The sequence below is a fragment of the Corythoichthys intestinalis genome, chromosome 10 (assembly GCF_030265065.1).
Source record: "Corythoichthys intestinalis isolate RoL2023-P3 chromosome 10, ASM3026506v1, whole genome shotgun sequence".
Taxonomy (NCBI): Eukaryota; Metazoa; Chordata; class Actinopteri; order Syngnathiformes; family Syngnathidae; genus Corythoichthys; species Corythoichthys intestinalis.
This window is the reverse complement of record NC_080404.1, coordinates 57,593,962-57,618,141: the sequence shown is the minus strand read 5'-3', so window position 1 is coordinate 57,618,141 and position 24,180 is coordinate 57,593,962. Positions and strand designations below refer to the sequence as shown.

General features: G+C 39.0%; 1 protein-coding gene across 4 annotated transcripts in view; it reads right to left on the bottom strand.

Annotated features, from left to right (window-relative positions):
• slc8a1b (solute carrier family 8 member 1b) overlaps window positions 1–19,591 on the bottom strand; it is a 250,123-nt gene extending 230,532 nt beyond the window's left edge. The window contains exons 1-3 of one of the 4 annotated variants that reach the window (XM_057848307.1): window positions 19,155–19,591; window positions 3,104–3,283; window positions 2,848–2,935 (exon numbers count right to left, since the gene is read on the bottom strand). In XM_057848307.1, the coding sequence (XP_057704290.1) occupies window positions 2,848–2,886 (39 nt within the window). In that variant the 5' untranslated portion in view covers window positions 2,887–2,935; window positions 3,104–3,283; window positions 19,155–19,591. The remainder of the gene's footprint in view (window positions 1–2,847; window positions 2,936–3,103; window positions 3,284–19,154) is intronic. The other 3 variants (XM_057848309.1, XM_057848308.1, XM_057848311.1) reach the window with 3 other exon arrangements.
• Window positions 19,592–24,180: the final 4,589 nt, after the last annotated feature.

The window sequence follows — 24,180 nt, the reverse complement described above, 5'->3', positions numbered from 1 at the left end:
TGTGTATATATATATATATATATATATATATATATATATATATACACAGTACATACGTACAGTGCCTTGCAAAAGTATTCGGCCCCCTTGAATCTTGCAACCTTTCACCACATTTCAGGCTTCAAACATAAAGATATGAAATTTTATTTTTTTGTCAAGAATCAACAACAAGTGGGACACAATCGTGAAGTGGAACAACATTTATTGGATAATTTAAACTTTTTTAACAAATAAAAAAACTGAAAAGTGGGGCGTGCAATATTATTCGGCCCCTTTACTTTCAGTGCAGCAAAGTCACTCCAGAAGTTCAGTGAGGATCTCTGAATGATCCAATGTTGTCCTCAATGACCGATGATGATAAATAGAATCCACCTGTGTGTAATCAAGTCTCTATATAAATGCACCTGCTCTGTGATAGTCTCAGGGTTCTGTTTAAAGTGCAGAGAGCATTATGAAAACCAAGGAACACACCAGGCAGGTCCGAGATACTGTTGTGGAGAAGTTTAAAGCCGGATTTGGATACCAAAAGATTTCCCAAGTTTTAAACATCTCAAGGAGCACTGTGCAAGCCATCATATTGAAATGGAAGGAGCATCAGACCACTGCAAATCTACCAAGACCCGGCCGTCCTTCCAAACTTTCTTCTCAAACAAGGAGAAAACTGATCAGAGATGCAGCCAAGAGGCCCATGATCACTCTGGATGAAGTGCAGAGATCTACAGCTGAGGTGGGAGTCTGTCCATAGGACAACAATCAGTCGTACACTGCACAAATCTGGCCTTTATGGAAGAGTGGCAAGAAGAAAGCCATTTCTCAAAGATATCCATAAAACGTTTCGTTTAAAGTTTGCCACAAGCCACCTGGGGAACACACCAAGCATGTGGAAGAAGGTGCTCTGGTCAGATGAAACCAAAATTGAACTTTTTGGCCACAATGCAAAACGATATGTTTGGCGTAAAAGCAACACAGCTCATCACCCTGAACACACCATCCCCACTGTCAAACATGGTGGTGGCAGCATCATGGTTTGGGCCTGCTTTTCTTCAGCAGGGACAGGGAAGATGCTTAAAACTGACGGGAAGATGGATGCAGCCAAATACAGGAACATTCTGAAAGAAAACCTGTTGGTATCTGCACAAGACCTGAGACTGGGACGGAGATTTATCTTCCAACAGGACAATGATCCAAAACATAAAGCCAAATCTACAATGGAATGGTTCAAAAATAAACGTATCCAGGTGTTAGAATGGCCAAGTCAAAGTCCAGACCTGAATCCAATGGAGAATCTGTGGAAAGAGCTGAAGACTGCTGTTCACAAACACTCTCCATCCAACCTCACTGAGCTCGAGCTGTTTTGCAAGGAAGAATGGGCAAGAATGTCAGTCTCTCGATGTGCAAAACTGATAGAAACATACCCCAAGCGACTTGCAGCTGTAATTGGAGCAAAAGGTGGCGCTACAAAGTATTAACGCAAGGGGGCCGAATAATGTTGCACGCCCCACTTTTCAGTTTTTTATTTGTTAAAAAAGTTTCAATTATCCAATAAATTTTGTTCCACTTCACAATTGTGTCCCACTTGTTGTTGATTCTTGACAAAAAATTGAAATTTTATATCTTTATGTTTGAAGCCTGAAATGTGGCGAAAGGTTGCAAGGTTCAAGGGGGCCGAATACTTTTGCAAGGCACTGTATGTACTATATATAAATAGGGTCGGGTCACAGGGCAGCAGCTTAAGTAGGGAAGCCCAGATTTCCCTCTCCCCGGTTACTTCAACCAACTCCTCCGGCGGGATCTCAAGGCGTTCCCAGGCCAGCCGAGAGACATAGTCCCTCCAGCATGTCCTGGGTAGTTTCCTGGGCCTCGCTCTCATGTCCTGGGTAGTTCTCGGGGCCTTCCTCTAGTGGGACGAGCCCAGAACACCTCTCCACAGAAGCATCCCAACGCGGAGGAGTAGCGACTCGACCCTGAGTCCCTCCCGGATGACGGAGCTTCTCACCCTATCTCTAATGGAGAGCTCGGACACCCTTCAGAGGAAACTCATTGTGGCCGCTTGTATCCGGGATCTTGTTCCTACAGACACGACCCACAGCTAGTGACCAAAGGTGAAGGTAGAAACGTAGATCGACTGGTAAATCGAGAGCTTCGCGTTGTGGCTCAGTTCCTTATTCACCAAAACGGACCGGTACAGAGTCCACATCACTGCAGACACTGCACCCATCAGCCAGTCGATCTTCCATTCCCTCCTACCCTCACTCATGAACAAGACTCCAAGGTACAGTGGTATGAAAAACTATCTGAACCTTTTAGAATTTCTCACATTTCTGCAAAAAATCTTTGTTAAAATAACACAGATGAAAATACAGTGTCTGCTTTCACTAAAAACACCGAGACATTTATAGGTTTTCATATTTTAATGAGGATAGCATGCAAACAATGACAGGAGGGGGAAGAATAAGTAAGTGAACCCTCTGCCTAGGGAGACTTAAAGAGCATTTGAAACCAATTTTTACCCAACAATTTAAGTGTGTGCCCAATCATTGATGAGTTGTTTAAAGCTGCCCTACCCACTATAAAACACACACCTGGAAAGAAAGATTGTCTGATGTGGATCATGGCTCAGTCAAAAGAGCTGTCTGAAGACCTGCGATCAAGGATTGTTGATTTGTATAGAGCTGGAAAATGATACAAAACCATCTCTAAAAATCTGGATGTTCATCAATCGAAAGTCAGAGATGTTGTCTACAAATGGAGAGAGTCTGGCACTGTTGCCTTTCTCCCAAGGAAGAGTTCGGTGCAGAATACTCAGAGAGGTAAAAAAGAACCCTAGAGTGTCTGCTAAAGACTTACAGAAATCACTGGCGCAGTCCAATATCTCCGTGTATACATCAACTATATGGTGTTCATGGGAGTACTCCACAGAGGAAGCCACTAGTGTCTAAAAAAAAACAAAAAAAACATTGTTGCTCATTTAATGTTCGCAAAAAGGCACTTGAACATTCCACAGAAAGTTTAGCAAAATATTTTGTGGACTGATAAAACCAAAGTTGAATTGTTTGAGAGTAACATACAACGTCATGTGTGGAGGAAAAATGGAACAGCTCACCAACATCAACACCTTATCCCCACTGTGAAGCATGGTGAAGGGAGCATCATGATTTGGGGCTGTTTTGCTCCCTCAGGGCCTGGACAACTTGCAATCATTAATGGAGGAATTAATTCAAAAGTTTATCAGGAAAACCTGAGGCCGTCTGTCAGACATCTGAAGCTAAAAAGGGGATGGATGCTGCAACAAGACAATGGTCCAAAAACACACAAGTAAATCAACTTCAGAATGGTTTCAGAAGAACAAAATACACGTTCTGGAGTGGCCAAGTCATAGTCCAGACTTGAACCCTGTTGAGATGCCGTGGCATGACCTAAAGACGTAGATTCATGACAGACATCTGACTGAACTACAGGAGTTTTGTAGAGATGAATGGGCCAAGATTAGTCCTGATTGATGTGCCAGACTAATCTGCAGCTACAGGAAGCGTCTGGTTGAAGTTATTGCTGCCAAAGGGTGGACCACAAAATTTTAAATGTGATGGTACACAGACATATTTTTCCCCCTTCTGTCATTGTTTGCATACTATCCTCATCAAAATATGAAAACCTTTAAATGTTTGGGTGCTTTTAGTTAAAGCAGACACTTTTTTCATCTGTGTGATTTTGACAAAGATCAGATCACATTTGATGGTGTTTTTATGCAGAAATGTGAGAAATTCCAAAAGGTTCAGATACTTTTTCATACTACTACTTTTTCAACTCCTCCACTTGGGGCAGGATCTCATCGCCGACCCGGAAAAGTCACGCCAAATTTTCATTACAGAAAACCGTGAAACCGTGATATTTTGGCCTAAGGTTATCATACTAACAGAATCTCATACCGACATATTTCCAAGCGAATGCTACTTAAAGACAGATGATGAAAGATTTAAAGGTTTGGCAGCATTGGAAGAGAATGTAAACAGCAAGCAGAGCCAAATCAAATCAAAACAAAATAACCAATGCGGCAAATCAGGACACAATATACGATTAATGAGAGGACTGCAGTGTGCTATTTCATTTTGGAAGTCTAGTAGGGGCACCCGCGGTGTCTCATTTCGTGACACGAACATACGTCGGCTCGCGATTTGGACTTAACACGCGTCTGCGGTTACATCTGACATTAATCATCTTTTCTTTTATAGCCGCCGCTTCCGAAAATGATCACGGAGCGGTCGGCAACTAGGAGGGTAAACACTTGCTAAAAATAGTGTACACATGTAACCATTAGTCGGTTCAAGGTCTGGTCATAGCAGCAAAGGTTATTCTGGAGTACTAGTGACATTACTATTGATATTACTATTGACTATTGACATTATTTTTACTGTAAAGAGAATAAAGCTTTTTGTTAAGATGGATTGTAGACAACGGAGTTATTATTAAGAACATTATTTCAGATTATTTATTTGTACAGTAAGAATTGAAAAGAGCGTTATTATTTTGTCCAAGGATGATTTGCTAATACATTACATTCATGATTTTATTCCAGTTTTTTTTTTTTTTTAACGCTATTATTGTTCTATCATTTTAGGAATAATAAACCCTGTTGAGTAACCTTTGAGAATTTGAATTTGTATCTTTGGTTATTCAGGTAGTCCCCGGGCTACGAACGAGTTCCGTTCCTATGCTGGCAACGTAACGCAAATTTCCGCGTGAGTCGGAATTAACCCTTTAAGCTCTCCAAAATACATTCTAAATGTCAAATAACTGTCGAAAAGGTCCAAAAGCATTGCATTTTGTTTCACGATGGAAGATACACTGCCCTCTGGTGGCAGCGTTGGGTCTGGCTGGACTGAGAAGCAGATTCTGCGCTCTAGTTTAGCCCACATAAGGCTGTAAGTTGTTTCAGCTAATATATGTTTATGTATGCATTTGTATTTAATCGGGCTGTCAAACGAGAACAATTTTTAGTCGAGTTAATTACAGCTTAAGAATTAATTAATTGTAATTAATCGCAATTCAAACCATCTATAAAATATACCATATTATTCTGTAAATTATTGTTGGAATGGAAAGATAAGACACAAGATGGATATATACATCCAACATACGGTACATAAGTAGTGTATTTGTTTATTATAACAAGATGGCATGAACATTATTAACATTCTGTTAAAGCGATCCATGGATAGAAAGACTTGTAGTTCTTAAAAGATAAATGTTAGTACAAGTTATAGAAATTTTATATTAAAACCCCTCTTTATGTTTTCGTTTTAATAAAATTTGTAAAATTTTCAATCAAAAAATAAACTAGCAGCCCGCCATTGTTGATGTCAATAATTACACAATGCTCATGGGTGCTGAAGCCCATAAAATCTGTCGCACCCAGGCGCCAGCAGAGGGCGACAAAACTCCAAAAAACACAAGTAACAAGTGTACATTGCACTTTGCTGTCATTTTAATCAGTTTGAGCGGGGCATGTGCGTTAATTGCGTCAAATATTTTAACGTGATTAATTTAAAAAATTAATTAACGCCCGTTAATGCAATAATTTTGACAGCCCTAGTATTTAAGTTTACAGCTACATTTTGTGGAATTATGCATAAGCGATTTGATATGAGAATTGCAAATACATTTGCATTCATCGCATTTAAGATTGCGGACTTCTGTTAGGCAAATTAGGCTAATTTAATCTACTAAATTTACATATAGCTCAGACTTGATGGACGTTTAAACAGCAATTGTTTTTTTGTCAAGTGTTTTATTGTTAAAATGTGTGTCATTTTGAACATAAGTGTGTTGCAGCTTTACAAATTGTCAAAAGTAAAGGAAGGAATAATTTGATATTAAAATCCCTCCCAATGTTTTCGTTTGAATAAAATTTGAAACCAAAAAATTAACTAGTAGCTCGCCATTGTTGGAAGCAACATCTGAGAACACCGGCAGGATGATCATCGACCTGGACAGCGCTTCTACGTGACAAAAATAAGGTAAAACGTCATTAGACGTCTCAGTAGAGGCAAACTGCATCAATGTTTTTGTGTGCTGTTATGTGGGGGCTACCTGCAACCTGCTGTTTCACTGGATGCCAACTTTCTCAAGAATAATATTGGAATAAATTGGATCACAGCGACAGAGAGAACCAAAAGTGGTATTTGCCATGTGGCAGAATGGATTTTGCCATGTGGCATTTTTTTTTTTTTTGCCATGTGGCAAAATGGATTTTACCATGTGGCATTTTTTCTTTGCCACGTGGCATTTTTTTGCCATGTGGGATTTTTTTGCCATGTGTAAAAATTGATTTTGACATGTGGCATTTTTGCGGGGTTATGTGGCAATATGGATTTTGGTTTGTGGTATTTTTTTTGGGGGGGGGAGGGGTGTATGGCATTTTTGGGGGGGTGTATGGCAGTTTTTCAGGCCATGCACGTCCATGCCATTGACGGCCATGCACGTCCAAATTTTCCATTCATGGTCAAAAATCACAGCCACATGTTTTTCTGCCATTTAAAATGAATGGAAAATTTGGACGTGCATAGCCGTCAATGGCATAGCCTGACTTGGGTGTCAGTTGAATGTCCATGTGCTCTAATGCAAAGTGTATGGTCAAAAATCACAGCCACGCATGTTTTTCTGCCATTTAAAATGCATAGCTGTCAATGGCATGGACATGCATGGCTTGCAAAACTGTCATATACCCCTCCAAAAAATGCCACATGGCAAAATCCACTTTCCCACATGGCAAAAAAAAATGCCACATGGCAGATAAAATGCCACATGGCAAATACCACTTTCGGTTCTCGGCCCTGCTGATAGTTTACCGTGAAGATCTGCAAACATTTTTTGACATCACTCTCCTGCTCCATCACTAGCGAACTTGACACATGTACGCTACTCGTCTCATCCAGTCTTTCCTGTTCATTTTGCTTTTGGTGCTCGTTTTGGGAAATATTAACAGGGCTTTCCTTTTCATTAACATTCCGCTCGGGCTCAATTTGGATGGGCAGAACCGACGACATATTTATGTAGTTAACCCTTTAACACCTAAGCCAATTTTGGCCGAATTTGCATGCATTTGATGTTGCCTTTATATTTCAAAGAAAAAATTGTTTACAATGGCCAAATTGGGTCCCTTTTTTCAGGACACATTGAACTTCATGTCCAAACTGTTGTTTTCTTCACTGACCAATTTTAAACCACATTTTGGACCCCAAAAGACAAAAAAAATCCCAAAATCTTTTTTCAAAACTTGTAATGTTGACGTCCCACTGACAACCAAACATGCTCGACCAACCGTTTTGAAGCTTGATAATATTTATTCAACTTGTTAGGATAAACATTCAATAGAAAAAAATAAGATTGAATAGTTTTATGTTTGACAATTCAACACAAACAGCAGGTATGGTCATAGGCGTTTTTGGCCTTTACACATACTATGGTCAAAACAGGTTTTATAGTGTGCAAAATAGTGATTTTTTTTTTTTTTTTATATATATATATCATCTAACAAAAAGGGTTTGGAAGATATCTCTTTGTGAAGTTAGGTGTTGTACCCATCACCTTATCAAAAGTATATACCTACATGCAATCAAGCTTCTCGAACACACATCTACATAAAAATTGAAAAGAGTTCAGTGAAGAAAAAATATATAACATTGAAAAAAAGTATTTTATAAAAATATTGACAAGTAGTTGAATTCAAATTTTTCAGGCATGCGACCCAATAAAGTTTTTTTTTTTTTTTTTTTTTTTTTGCGCACTCAATAAAGCTTCTTGTTGAACAGGTCACGGAGCTGTGTCACACAGCCTACTCTTTTGCTGTTTGCGCTCTACTGTCACTTCTACTCGCCGAGACGTCGATTCATCAGAGGAAAACAATGACAAATACGACTCATCGTCTTCCTTAAGTTAATGAAATAATGCATTAGCTTGTGCTAAATGTAGTTTTAGATTCATTCTGCACGTTTCAAAGTCGCTCGTGCGGGGCGGCTATTTTTCGGCACAACACCGGCCGCTGCTTGCTTCGCATGCCTGCCTCTCAATAGTTGGCGCCTCGCTCGGAAATGTATTAAAAATGATCACATTCGGTTCGTCCTTCCTGACATCACAACGACTCTTGGGATAAGTAGTCTTTTGTGCTGCGTTCGGTTTTGAAAAAGGACAAGAAATGATGGAAATATGGAGATGGATACATGGTCCATGCAGCGTTTTAATGCATATTTATGAGTGCAATAAAACTATAAAACTCAAATGACATTATCTCCCGTTTTTCTTGGCCGATTGACTTCAAATAAAAACTGGTGTGGACATCAACTTCCGCACTTTCAAACGAGACCAACCAGCAGCACGTGGGTGATATAATTACAGCGTGACGAAGCTTCAAAGACGATATGCGTAAACGCGTCGCTGCCGACACGTTCGGTGTTAAAGGGTTAAAGAGTGACACTGTGGAAGTAGTCCATCAGCGTACCTATGAAACATCACCGCCCTTCGACGTCAACAAAAATGGCAACCTACTAGTTAAAATACGGTAATATTACAAATTTTATTGAAACGAAAACATTAAGAGGGGTTTTATTTTGAGTGACAAAAATATTCAAGCATGAATACCACTGCAGCTCCAGATCTTAATATCTGCACGTACACTGTATGAAAGCAGACTGTTGCTTTCACCGATCATCAATTCATTTGCGTCACACGTACTCCCAGCCAGTGAGGAAACTAATTCCATCAACACGCCATATATTAAGCATGCTATTGCTCTTGCGTGCTAATTTCTCACATGTAAACTTGTTTGGATGCATCCATAATTTAGCGACAAGCATCCAGTGGCTTTAGCGTACGTGTACAACTCCATCAAAAAGCGAGGGGGTGTACTTGCATACAATTACACATACAGACGTGGAATAAGGAGTGTGTTGAATTATTGGCACATGTATAGTGTGTTATGGTAGTCCAGAAGCCTGATAAATAAGAATGTTGCTTGAAAATGAAATGTTCAGACTAAGTGTATGCGTCATCTGAAAGCTGCTACATGCTCCCCATAGGCTGCGGTGCACCATTGTTCATTCTGACAACGAGGATTGTCTAAGAAGATTAAAATGCACGGAGAAAAAAAAAAAATGCTATTACATTTGGGAGCCTGACAGCAGCCAGGTGGGACCTTAGAATAGAATGTCAACTCTTTAAAAAGTACAAGACACAAGTAGGCCAGAATGATTCTAGTACTTCTTTACTCCACAAATTTCTAGTTGTCACATATGTTGTAAAATTCAGAAAGAAAAACAAAGAGTTTATGAATGCAATCACAACGCTTTTGCTTGTTGCTAGGCAGATTTTGTTGGGCTCAATCACAAATGCCCTAGCAGCCAATGAAAAAGTGATGCATAGTCAGAAAATAACATGAACGGGTCTGCAGGGTTCGACAAGCCAAACCCATCGGTGTTATTTGTACATAATCTGGCTTCTTTTTTTTTTTTCTCTGTTTCATCAATGAAAAATCATTGGAAAAAATATACTAGGGAGCTAATATTTCCCCAGGATAGTAAAAACATGTAAAGATCAAAATGGCACCATGCTGCAATTTCTAACTTATTGCAAACAGGTTGGGGAGATTCGCACTAAATTCTTGTAATAATGCCATGTTCTGGCTCATTGACTCCCATTATAAATCATAATTTTTGATATGCTGTAAACCTGATGTGTTATAATTAAGGCTGTCAAAATTATCGCGTCAACGGGCGGTAATCAATTTTTTAAATTAATCACGTTAAAATATTTGACGCAATTAACGCACATGCCCAGCTCAAACAGATTAAAATAACAGCAGTGTAATGTCTGCTTCTTACTTGTTTTTTGGTGTTTGGCGCCCTCTGCTGGCGTTTGGGTCCAAATGATTTTATGGGCGTCAGCACAATGAGTGAGCATGGTGTAATTATTGACATCAACAATGGCGAGCTACTAGTTTATTTTTTGATTGATAATTTTTACAAATTTTAATAAAACAAAAACATTAAGAGGGGTTTTAAAGTAAAATTTCTATAACTTGTACTAACATGTATCTTTTAAGAAATACAAGTCTCTCTATCCATGGATCGCTTTAAGAGAATGTTAATAATGTTAATGCCATCTTGTTGATTTATTGTCTTAATAAACAAATACAGTACTTATGTACCGTATGTTGAATGTATATATCCGTCTTGTGCCTCATCTTTCCATTCCAACAATATCTCACAGAAAAATATGGCATATTTTATAAATGGTTTGAATTACGATTAATTACGATTAATTTTTATGCTGTAATTAACTCGATTAAAAATTTTAATCGTTTGACAGCCCTAGTCATAATGCATTTTCCGTGATTACTGATGCAATCGCTTCTTTGGCGAGTTAAAAAAACATGGAAATGGAGGAATTTGTGTGTTGAGAGTCTTAACACCCAAAAGTAACTAGGGGGCGCCAAAGGCCAATACATGAATTTGCTTGCAAATAAATTCTGTTGTTATGACTTATGAACTTATTTGGGCTTTTAACTACGTCATATGAAATATTCAAATTGGAATTTTATTTTATATATAAATACAGCATAGTTAGTTTTGCTATTAGAATAATACTGCTATTAATGTCCATTGGGGCATTAAAAAAATAACAGTCTTGTGCTAAATGGAATATGAAATATTCTAAATGCATTTATTCAGTACGACATGGCAAAATTACTCCATAATGGTCAAAACTATCGACTTCTTGCACCTCTTGAATTATATTTTGTCAATTCCCTGCCCCGACTTTGGAGAGCATGAACAAAGCAGGAGGCGTGACATCCGACATGCTAACCCGAACCGAGCGGCGTTTCAAACAGATTAAAATGTCAGCACAGTGCAATGCCAACTTGTTCCTTGTGTTTTTTGGAGTTTTGTCGCCCTCTGCTGGCGCTTGGGTGCGACTGACTTTATGGGCTTAAGCACCAATGAGCATTGTGTACTTATTGACAACAACAGTGGCGGGCTACTAGTTTATTTTTTGATTCAAAATTTTACAAATTTTATTAAAACGAAAACATTAAGAGGGGTTTTAATATAAAATTTCTATTACTTGTACTCACATATCTTTTAAGAACTACAAGTCTTTCTATCCATGGATTGCTTTAACAGAATGTTGTTGATTTATTGTTATAATAAACTAATACAGTACTTATGTACCGTATGTTGAACGTATATATATCCATCTTGTGTTTTATCTTTCCATTCCAACAATAATTTACAAAAAAATATGGCATATTTTAGAGATGGTTTGAATTGCGATTAATTACGATTATTTAATTTTTAAGCTGTAATTAACTCGATTAACAATTTTAATCGTTTGACAGCCCTAGAAAATATTTTATAAGGGTTGAAAAGCTCCCTAGTGCTGCCTTAAAAAATTTGAGTGGTTAGCTTTTTAGCCTAGAAGGAAGCTAAGGAATCTTAGTCACTCGCTAAGCCACCTCATCAGTCTTCATTTTTCGTCATGCGGTCACACGGCCACTGATCGCGATGATGAACGACCAAAGCGCTGAATCGGTGCATCGATTTCAGATACATAGTTACTAGTACTGCAGTCCTCCATGGATAGCTACCCATCATTCAATTATTTGTGCGGTCGACCACTTACTCCATGTCAGATAAAACAGTATTTTCCTTAAAAAAAGACATTCATTAGTAGATCGTTACCAGTCCCTCAGGTATCCATTAACACCTGCGATCCCTAACCTTTTTTTTCCCCTTCGTATTTACTGTAAACAGCAGGGTTCCTCCTGCCACAGTTTTATGCACAGGCGGAGGCGCTCGAAGCTGTTCAAACAATCGTCTGCGCTGAAGCAAACAGGCTCATATTTGTCATACGCAGCATCTCACTCCATCATGATGATCATTTCGGCATGAGCGCCAACCATTAGGGGATCTTTACGACCTCGTGGGTTATTGTCTGCATGAAAGCGTTTACATTGAAGACCGTGCTGCGTTTCCCGATCTGGATGCAGTCGTTTGACCCTTATTGAACGCGTTGGCTGCCATTGACAGTGCAAGACATCTGATCCATTTTGCCCAGTGAAAGACGAACATTCCCAGCCAGGCTTCAGAGTTTAAATTGGAGGTCCATCACTGTCAAAAAATATCTTTAGAGTTTTATCCGGGGTAATAAAAAGAGTGTATTTGTGTTTTTATTAGGGCTGTCAAAATGATCACGTTAAAGGGCGGTAATTACGGTAATTTCCCGAATTTCACGCGCACTTTTTTTCCCCCAAAATCAACTTGTAAAATCATGGTGCGCATTATAAACGGGTAAATGGATGGAGACAGAAATATATATATATTATAGAGGTGCACGATATCCATTTTTTGAAACCGATACCGATATCGATAACTTCCTGCTCCTCAAAGCCGATACCGATATCGATAACCGATAATAAATATATAATTTTTAAAATGTATAACCTGAGTTTTTGAACACCTGGAGGTTTAAAAAAAAACTAGTGGTGGATTCAACATAGATTTGCCTTTGATCTCATCAGATTTTTCATAATGACATGAACAAAACAGTGCGTTTCACTTCTGCACTGCCCGACAGCCAGCTAAGAATGAATGCACTTCCATAAACCACAAGGCTTGTTCTTTTTTTGCTTTTATGGGAAGACACTCGTCTTAATATTGTGAAAGTACAACAGAAAAATACACATATTCAATACTCAATATACAACAAACTGCACAATACACCAATATACACAACTATTATATGTATAGCATAGCACACTAGCTTGAGCTACTAAAGCATTGGCTGGCTTCTATAACACAACTTATGAAGTTCTGTACAAGTTCAAAAATAGATCCTTAGGTAGACATTGTAAAATTACCCAAAAATAAGGAGAGAAGACACTCAGTTTTCTTGGCCAAGGAGAGCAAAAAGTGACTATTGACAGTCACCAAAATTGATCTCAAGAAAAAAATCCTCCTTGGTATTTTATTTAGGGGTTTGTCCTAAAAAAATGGATGCCGCCCTGAGGGAGGGGAGAGCAAGCTGGAGAAACCCATGTGGTTTTCGATTGGATATGTGTGTGCATGTAGGTGGAGCTAAGTAAATACACGTGTGTAAGCAAGAGCTCATGTCAACAATCATGTAAACAGTCAAAACAATCATGTAAACAGTCATAATGACCCAGACACTTCAGTTATGCAACGCTGCGGCCATGGAAGATGTTCTCGGATGGAAAATTGTCCTCGAAGGTCTAGACGAAAGTCCAGAAGCCAGGTGCTGAAGATGCCTCGGAAGGTCTAGTTATGCAATGATGCGGCCATGAAGCAAGGCAGTTGTCATCCCGACCCTCTTTTACTCTTTGTAACACTTAAGCATTATACTACAACCTGGTATAGCAAGCAATAATCATTTACTGGTTATATTAGTAAGAAAAATATGGCAATATGTATTACTTATGGTATATATGAGCACAAGCAAATATTCAATCAATCAATCAAGCAAATATTTAATCAATCAAACCTCGATAATTATCTCATATGACCCTTCACCACAGAAGTAAACATATTTTGCACATCCATATGTAATAGTAAACATAAAATACTTACATATATTTCCGAGGCAGAAACGTAACAGAAAGCATTCACGACTGTCAATGCTACCGCTAGACACCGCAATGTGTAAGTGATTGAACCAAACTACTGTAACAAATAATAAGTGCATGGAATTATTCTGACCAGCAGGTGGGAGCAATGCCCCGCAAATAGTCAACTGATTTCCCATACTATTGTGTAAACTGCAAAGCCAGAACAGTACATATTATTGGTCCTATTATAAATGTTATTGGATTTATCGGGATGACGTCATAATTATCGTGCACCAGTAACATATTACATATATACAGTACCCTCCATAATTATTGGCACCCCTGAAAAAGATGTGTTTTTTAGCTTCTAATAATTTTTTTTAATTCAAATAATATGGGACCTTAATGGAAAAAAAGAAAAATCCAACCTTCAATTCAAGTGCATTCATTCAGTGGGGAAAAAATCCCACATAAAGAAAAAATTATTTGACATCAATAATGTGTGTCACAATTATTAGCACACCTGGTGTTAATACTTTGTACAACCCCCTTTTGCCAACAAAACAAGGTCTGGGGACTGAGATGGCCATGGGAGGAGCTTGATTTTGTGTCTGGTGAACCATTTCTGTGTAGATTTGGCCATATGTTTAGGGTCATTGTCTTGCTGAAAGACCCATTGACGACCCGTCTTCAGCTTTCGGGCAGAGGACAACAGATTTTGATTTAAAATGTCCTGGTATTTCAAAGCATTCATGATGCCATGCACCCCAACAAGGTTCCCAGGGCCTTTGGAACCAAAACAGCCCCACAGCATCACTGACCCACCCCCATACTTCACAGTGGGTATGAGGTGCTTTTCAGCATGCGCATCTTTCGTGGCACGCCAGACCCACTTAGAGTGTTTGTTGCCAAAAAGCTCAATCTTGGTCTCACACAAAAATACACACAGTCCCAGGCTTCAACTGGGACCGTGTGCTTTGGTCAGATGAGACCAAGACTGAGCTTTTTGGCAACAAACACTCTAATGGCGTCTTTAATTATGCTCTCATGTGGTCTTACCTCCACTTTGGGTTTTGTTGTTTAAATGTTTTTTTTTTTTGAATGCCCTCCAGTTTAAAATTTTTCTTCCCCCATAAAACTGAGATTTTAAGCTTTCCAATGATGTATCACACATTCATATAGGACCATTTTGAAATTTGGCCAAATTGGGCGTCTCAGTGCAGAACTTCAAGTCACCAGAGTGTTTTCCGCCATATACATATGTGTATAAATACAATATGTACTAGAGGTGTGCGAAATTTCTGATTCTTAGATTATTTGCGATTCGGCTGTGGAAGATTCGAGAACGATTCACAAACATCTAAATTCCGATTATTTAACTATGCCAGGTAAAGCGGAACAACAACACAGTCAGCACAGTCGTCGAGACGCAATGAGGAACGGACGGAGAAAAATATCATGTTCAACATTTACTGCTAGATAAAAAAAAATAAATAAATAAAAACTGACTGCAGCCGACAGCCGCTACAAACAACGCCCAGTTGCTAGTTGCCACAAACATAGTGCCACATAATGCTACGGTAGATATCACATGTATATAGAATAGGGCTGTCAAACGATTAACATTTTTAATGGAGTTAATTACAGCTTAAAAATTAATTAATCGTAATTAATCGCAATTCAAACCATCTATAAAATATGCCATATTTTTCTGTAAATTATTGTTGGAATGGAAAGATAAGACACAAGATGGATATATACATTCAACATACGGTACATAAGTACTGTATTTGTTTATTATAACAATAAATCAACAAGATGGCATTAACATTATTAACATTCTCTTAAAGCGATCCATGGATAGAAAGACTTGTAGTTCTTAAAAGATAAATGTTAGTACAAGTTATAGGAATTTTACATTAAAACCCCTCTTAATGTTTTCGTTTTAATAAAATTTGTAAAATTTTCAATCAAAAATAAACTAGTAGCCCGCCATTGGTGATGTCAATAATTACACAATGCTCATGGGTGCTTAAGCCCATAAAATCAGTCGCACCCAAGCGCCAGCAGAGGGTGACCAAACTCCAAAAAACACAAGTAACAAGTTGGCATTGCCCTGTGCTGTCATGTTAATCTGTTTGAGCGGGGCATGTGCGTCAATTGCGTCAAATATTTTAACGTGATTAATTTCAAAAAAATTAATTACCGTCCGTTAACGCGATAATTTTGACAGCCCTATTATAGAACTAAAGGCGAATTGACAGACGACGGCGGCGTAAGAACATGTAGAGAGAACTAGATGCGAAATGTCAGACTTGCCGGCATTAGTAAACAGCCGCCATCTTAAAGCAGTAGATTTCTCTGAAAGGCTCTGTTGTAGCGAACCTAATCAACTTTTTATCTAAAATACTCGTAAATCGGCAAAATCGTGACGTGAATCTATCTTTAAATGATGAAACAGTTTTAAAACTTTCACGTCGAAAGTAAACCAGCGAAATTATGGAATAACGGGTGCAATTTTAACAACTTTAACAGATGAGTCACAACATTACATTAATTGAATGTAGTTTAAAGCTACTGATACAGAATGGGGACTTAAGTATTTTATTTACTGTTTTGAACCGTTAACTTGATACTGAAATAGTAGTTTAGTTTAGCCTGAGAGGATTTTTGAACAATTTTGGAAATAATGTACGAAACATTAAAAGTGTGTGGTGGTCGGGGGGGTTGCATCACTAATCGATTTATAATCGAATCGTAGCCTCTGAATCGTAATCGAATCATTAGGTGCCCCAAGATTCCCTCCTCTACACAAGGGTGCTGGAGCCAATCCCAGCTAACTATTGGCGGTCGTCGGGGTACACCCTGAATCAGTTGCCAGCCAATCGCAGGGCACAAGGTGACGAACAACCATTCGCGCACACACTCATACCTAAGGACAATTTAGAGCCAACCATGCATGTTTTTGGGATGTGGGGGAAAACTGGAGGATCTCACACCTATATATATATATATATATATATATATATATATACTGTATATATACTGTATATATACGTACTCGTATAAGTACAGTTGAGTTCTGTCATCCACATATGCGGACATCAAGTTTTGGGTGTTGTAGGCAACACTTGTATGCCAAATGTTAAATTTGTGGCCAACATGACCCAAAATGTGATTTTGGGCCCCATGAAAAGAAATATTACTGGGCATTAATCATAAAAAAAGAGCATTTTAATGATCATTTTGGCTATCATTTCTCATACTATTTTTGTCAGTATTATAATATTAATAGGCGCTTTCCTTTTAATTAATTTATTTTTATTAATTAAATGGGCCTTTGCAAGGCAAAGGCCCGGATAGTAAATTTCCTTTTTTATTTTTGAATGGCATTTTTTTCGGCACGCCGCACAGTCCGAACCGTTTGAGCGATCGGCACCATTCGAATATCAAAATGACCGGAATTTTCGCACAAAGCAGGTAATTTTTCGAATGACCCCTTAAAACTTTTACCTTAAACCGTTTTTTTTGAAAAAAAAAAAAAAAAAAAAATACGTTTTTCAAACGCTACTTGCCCTCCAATTTTTGACCAAAATCACAAAATTTACACATCAAAATTTTCAGCACAGTAAGCGCCATAAAAGATGTGTACAGAATTTGGCAAAAACCTAGGGTCTCCCCAAAACTCCCCAAAAAGCATCCATTTCAAATGGGATGCAATTAACAGCCATGTGCGTCCAAATTTCCCATTCATTTTCAAAGGTTGGAAAACATTGGTCCTTGTGATTTTTTACCATTTACCATGACAGCCCATTGACATTCAACTGGCGCCCAAGTACGTCAATGCCATTGACAACCATGTACATCCATGCCATTTACGGTCATGTACGTCCAAATTTCACATTGATTTTCAATGGCTGGTAAACATAGGTCCTTGTGATTTTTGACCATTTACTATAACAGCCCATTGACATTCAACTGGCGCCAAAGTAATTTGATGCCATTGACAGCCATGCACATCCATGCCATTGAGGTCCATGTACGTCCAAATTCCCCATTGATTTTCAATGGCTGGAAAACATATGTCCTTGTGATTTTTGACCATATACCATGACAGTCTATTGACATTTAACTGGCGCCCAAGTAAGTCGATGCCATTGACGGCCATGTATGTCCAAATTTCCCATTGATTTTCAATAGCTGGTAATCATAGCTCCTTGTGATTTTTGACCATTTCCCATAACAGCCCAGTGACATTCAACCAATGCCCAAGTAAGTCAATGCCAATGGCTGCCATGCACATCCATGCCATTGACGGCCATGTACTGTTCGTCCAAATTTCCCATTGATTTTCAATGGCTGGAAAACATAGCTCCCTGTGATTTTTGACCATATACCATGACAATCTATTGACATTCAACCGGCGCCCAAGTAAGTCGATGCCAATGACTGCCATGCACATCCATGCCATTGACGGCCATGTACGTCCAAATTTCCCATTGATACATAGATCCTTGTGATTTTTGACCATTTACCTAAACAGCCCGTTGACATTCAACTGGCGCCCAAGTACGGTAAGTTGATGCCATTGACAGCCATGCACATCCATGCCATTGACGGCCATGTACGTCCAAATTTCCCATTGATTTCCAATGGCAGAAAAACCTGTGTGGTTGTGATTTTTTTTTAACAAAAACTGCCATTGACAGACATGCACGCCCATGCCATTGACGGCCATGTACGTCCAAATTTCCATTTCATTTTCAATGGCAGAAAAACATGTGTGGTTGTGATTTTTGACTAAAAACTTACCATTGCAGCTCATTAACATTCAACTGGCGCCCAAGTGAGTCAATGCCATTGACAGCCATGCAACCGGACATGTCCCCGAATTGTCCCAAATCAACAGTCCGGACGTGTCCCCGAAATGTCCCCAAATCAACAGGAAGTGACCTGATAGATACTATGTAGCTACCGCAGGTAAGCCCCATTGTAATTTCTCCAGAAATTGCATTTTGTAGTTACCAAAAATAGTCAATTGCCCGATTAAGGGTTAAAGATAATTCACCCTTTCTTTCCTCCTACTTTATTTTAGTGAAATCTAGTCAGGGAATACATTACAATACACAACCACATAGGTTAAAGTCTGGCAAGAAAATGCCTGGAAAGCCTGCCAGTGATGGGACCGCATAGTAGTAGTAATGGGGCGTGATTCTTCCAAGACAGCATCATCTGAGCATTTCTTATGCTGAAGCGCAATGAAAAATCCCTCAGATGTGACAAACTGCATCAGTGGTTCATTCATATTTAGCGGGGGGTCCAATATGGAGCTCAACTTCAAAAGAGGGGAAAGGCACTGGGACGTGATCGGCGTGCGTAATCGTCACTCCTGCACAAAAGGAGCGAGTGAATGAGGAAGCCCGAAGCCAATTGAATGAGGTGTCGGTACACCGGCCGAGAAGAAAGGGGAACGCTCGTCCAGGTGCTTCATTTCTGTTTGAAATCGGCCCAAAGATTGTGCAGTGTAGAAAGTTCCTACCTTCCGTGCGAGCCGATCCGAGCGGAGGTGATCCGAGTGGAGGTGAGCCGAGCGGAGCTCCTCTTATAACCACCGAGGCGGCGGACGGAGCCCCCGAGCGAAGGCGCACACAAGTCGGAGGAGGAGGAGGAAGAGGAGGGGGGTGGTGGCGGCGGCGGCGGCGGTGGTGAAGGGGAGGCACACCAGTCCGGATTCCCATGCACACGGGCACTTTTTTCTCTTTCTTGTACCTCCTGCTTCCTCGTTTGTTTGTTTGTTTATCTGTTGGTGGTGGTGGGAGTGAAGTCGGCGTGTTTCCATGGAGCGCCTCCGGAGCGACCTGAATGACCGCGGCGGAGCCTCATCAGCAGAGCCCGCATGTGTGCTTGGGTTGGGACCGGAGTGGAGAGAACAAGGCTCGTCTTCCTCATTCTTCCTCTTCCACTTACCCCCACCCACTTTCTCTCTCTCGCTCTCTTGCTCTGTGACAAGCAAACACTCCTCTTTCCTTCATACGCCATACTCTTTCTCCCTTTCCAATGTCTGAACTCATTGGCTGCCATTCATTGGTGTCCTTTTTCATTCAATTAGGTGCGACTTATACCCCGGAAGGATAGTGATCAGTGTTGTTAATTGTACTTCAAAAAAGTCATTAGTTACAGTTACAAACGACTTCTCGCTAAAAGTAATTGATGTAGTAATTCGGTTACCTCATTGTAAGAGTAATTCGTTACTCGGCAAAGCCTTCAAGATGTTTATACTAACTGATTGAATTGAACAGATTTTTTTTTTCATTCCAAAACACACACACAAAAAAAACCCTGTCACACTTTTTATCCCCCCCCACCACCCCCCAAACCTACATAAGATTGTAACGGTATACAAACTAACGAGAAATCTTACGATTTTATGCGTAGTAATCCAATTTTTCGCAAAATATTTTCTTATCTTTCTATATAAATCTACATTATCTTACACGTTATTTCTTGGTAATTTACTCCTTTTTATGTTTGTTTTGAACAAATTGTCAAACTCTTACGATTTAACGCCAAAATCTCACAATTTAACGCCAAAATCTCACGAGTTAGCACCACAATCTCATGATTTTATGCCAAAATCTCACGATTTCACGCCCACATCACACAATTTCACACCAAAATCCTCACGATTTTGCACCAAAATCTCACAATTTTAAGCCAAAATGTCATGATTTCACACCCTCATCACAGAATTTCACGCCAAAATCCTCACGATTTTACGCCAAAATCCTCATGATTGCACACCAAAATCTCACAATTTTAGGCCAAAATCTCACAATTTCACTCCAAAATCTTACAATTTTATGCGAAAATCTCACGATTATAAGCCAAAATCTTACGATTTCACGCAAACTTCTGATTTTATGCCAAAAGCTAACGATTTTATGCAAAAATCTTGCTAGTCTATGCGTAATAATCCAATTTTACGCAAATTCTTTACATTTTAAGCAACATTTCTTTGGTAATTTTCCCAATTTACTCCTTTTTTCTTTGTTTTGACCAATTGTCAAAATGTTATGACTTCATGCCAAAATCTCACAATTTTAGGCCAAAATCTCACGATTTCATGCCAAAATCTCACAATTGTACGCCAAAGTCTCACAATTTCACGCCAAAATCTCACAACTTTAGGCCAAAATCTTACGATTTCACACCGTCCTTTTGATTTTACGCCAAAACCTAACGATTTCATGCAAAAATCTTACTAGTCTATACGTAATAATCCAATTTTATGCAAAATCTTAACATATTAAGCAAAAATCATTTCAATTCTATGGGTAATTCTTTGGTAATTTACTCGTTTATGCCTTTATTTTGACAAATTGTCAAAATTTTATGATTTTACATGAGAATCGTATGATTTCACGCCAAAATCTCACAATTGTATGCCAAAATCTTACGTGTTTATGCAAAAATCTTACTAGTCTCTGCGTAATAATACAATTTTTATGCAAAATCTTCAAATTTTAAGCAAGATTATTTCATTTTTTTTCCCTTGAATGACCCAAAAGGGGGGGAAATTTTGAAATAATCTTGCTTAAAATTTGAAGATTTTGCATAAAAATCGTATTATTGTATTGTATTGTATTGTATTGTATTGTATTGTATTGCATTAAATAACCCAAAAGGGGAAACATTTTGAAATAATCTTGCTTAAAATTGGAAGATTTTGCATAAAAATTGTATTATTGGGTCATTTACGGGTTGATTTTGGGTCATTGACACGTCACTTCCTGTTGATTTGGGTTACGCACAGAGGACCAAAATGCAGGGAAAATAACTAAAGGCAAGGCAGGGCGGAGGTGAACTAAAAAAAAACATTTAATGTCACTTCACCAAAAACAAAGTACCAACAAAACCAGTGGGGATTAAACAAAAGACCAGGAATTTTTAACTTACTTGGGAATAACCGACATGGACACGGATATTGACACATGATAGACAAATGGATTGACATCGACAATGACGCAACCAGAAGTCAACAGACACTGGGAGCTTAAATATACAGACAAGGGGTAATGAGACAATGAAGCACAGGTGGGTGACACAACAGGCAGCAGATTGATGGATACACAAGGAACAGGACACAACAGGTGAAATCAATAGTCAATCACATGGTCAAGAAATGGCTGTCAGTGTGCAGCCAGTGAGCTAACGTATACACTATTGTAACGGAATATTGTGGTAGCAACCTTTTTTGGTTTAAACAGTGACATCTTTTAAAGAGGATATATCAATTCTTGGTGGGAACCTTTTGGGCAACAAAGTATGGCGCTACATCACCTTTTCGATATAATGTCACACCCCAAAATTAAACATTAGCATCATCACATTAAAATGCAACAGTACTATGTTTAACATCATTTTTGGCTCATGTATCACCGATTCTCCCGAGGCGTTGAGAAGACTGCTTTATAAATAAACTGGCCTTGTCTTCTCACTTCTCTACCGCTTGTCTTTCTGATGTTATTTTCCTGTCCTGGCTTTCTATTTCCATCCCCGTGCGAGCGCTGAATTATATGCAACGCCGATTCAAAATGCTTTTATTTGAAGTCACACATTCGGCATTTTGTACTTTCACGTTCCCGTATTGTGATCCGCCGATATGTGCCATTCCGCTCCCTTTCATTTCGCAGCGTCACGTTAAAGCTGCCAGGGAGAGGAAGGGGGAGGGGAAGAGAAGAGAAGAGCCCTGGGCTTTTTTTTTTTTTTTTTGGCTCACCCTCCCTCCCTTCCCAGAAATAGTTCCTTTATTTTCAGCTGCCCCCAATAAGACAGGAGTGGCTGCAGGTGAAAAAGAATGGAGGAGAAAAGAGGGATGCATGCGATGCGCTGGCACGGCAAGGTGAAAGTCATGTGATCAGTCGGATGATTTTGTACACTCTTTTGGTTTTGAGGCGTTTTTGCTGTTTCATTAGATTTTGGGAGAAACAACCTTCATGTTATCCAAGATCGGCCACAAACCCGGTTAAAATAGATTGGACGGCTAGCACCGTCAATGGCAGCTAAGGGTGGGAGCCTCACGATACGATTCCCGATACAAGGCTGTAGAGATGTCCGATCACGTCATTTTCAAAGTATCGGAATTGGCAAAAAAAATATCAGCCATGGCTTTTTTTAATATTATATATTTCTTAATTAAATCATTTTCTAATTGTATTTAATGTTACAGACATAATATGTTACACTCATCCAGAGTCTTTAGTTTAGGCTTAAGGTAGGGTTATCAAATTTATCCCGATAACGGCGGTAATTAATTTTTTAAAGAAATATATCACGTTAAAATATTTAACGCAATTAATGCATGCGCTGCACGACCCACTCACGCATTGTCGAGCTCAATCTGTAATGGCGCCGTTTTACCTATATAGAGAGATAAAAGGCAGCATAAAATGAGTAGAGTGAATTTTGGCAGCCTTTGGAGCCTTTTTTTAATTGGCTAAAGCCTTACAATCACTCTCCCTACGATTAGAAATATCATGGGAAGCAATGTGGGGAAGCAAGGTAGCAATTGATCTTTTCCCAACGCAGAGAAGATATCAATTGGTAGCACTACGCACAGTCATGGTTCCACTTCCCATCATGCATTTGGGCATGGCTAAAGTATCAATTACTGAAAGCTCAACAAATACACTAGATGGCAATATTTAGTCACAATATACAAAGTCACAAGTCTTTCTATCCGTGGATCCCTCTCACAGAAAGTATGTTAATAATGTAAATGCCATCTTGAGAATTTTTTTGTCATCATAAACAAATACAGTACTTATGTACTGTATGTTGAATGTATATATTCATCCGAGTTTTATTCATTTTATTCTTAATGCATTGCCAAAATGTATATGATCGGGAAAAATTATCGGGAATGATTGGAATTGAATTGGGAGCAAAAAAAAAGCAGGGCTTAGAAGAGCTAAGTGAAGCTAACGAACAGTTAAGCGGAGCTAAGCAATGCTAAACGGAGCTAAGGGACGCTAAATGGCGCTAAATGCAGCTAAGTGACTGATAGTCTGTGTGTGGGGGGGAGAGATAATATAAATGCAGCATTCAAATGGGTTTCTTTTTTGTTTTGTTATTTGTTATTTATAATCCATTTTGCCACATGGGAAAAACCACTTTTGGTTCTCGCTGTCTCTCAAAAATGTACCCATAAATGGCCCAAAATTAACAAGAAGTTGATCCAGAAATGCCTCAAAATCAACAAGAAGTGATTAAGAAACAACAGCAAATGACCTGAAACTCATTGGTGTCCATTGACTGCCATAGACGTCCATTCAGTTAAAAGTGGGAGGGAGGTTAGTGATTGAACGAATTTGCTGCCACCGTCCCAGTTCAAATGAATTGAACGTCTATTCGTGATAAACTCCATTCAGTTCACAGCAGAAAGATGAAACTTTTCTGTTTATGAGTTGTATCGTAAAATATTTTACTGTTATTTCCTGACCCATGTATCGATCATTGTCATATCGCCATTTGTGAGATCATCTTGATCTTGAGACTTGTTGTAT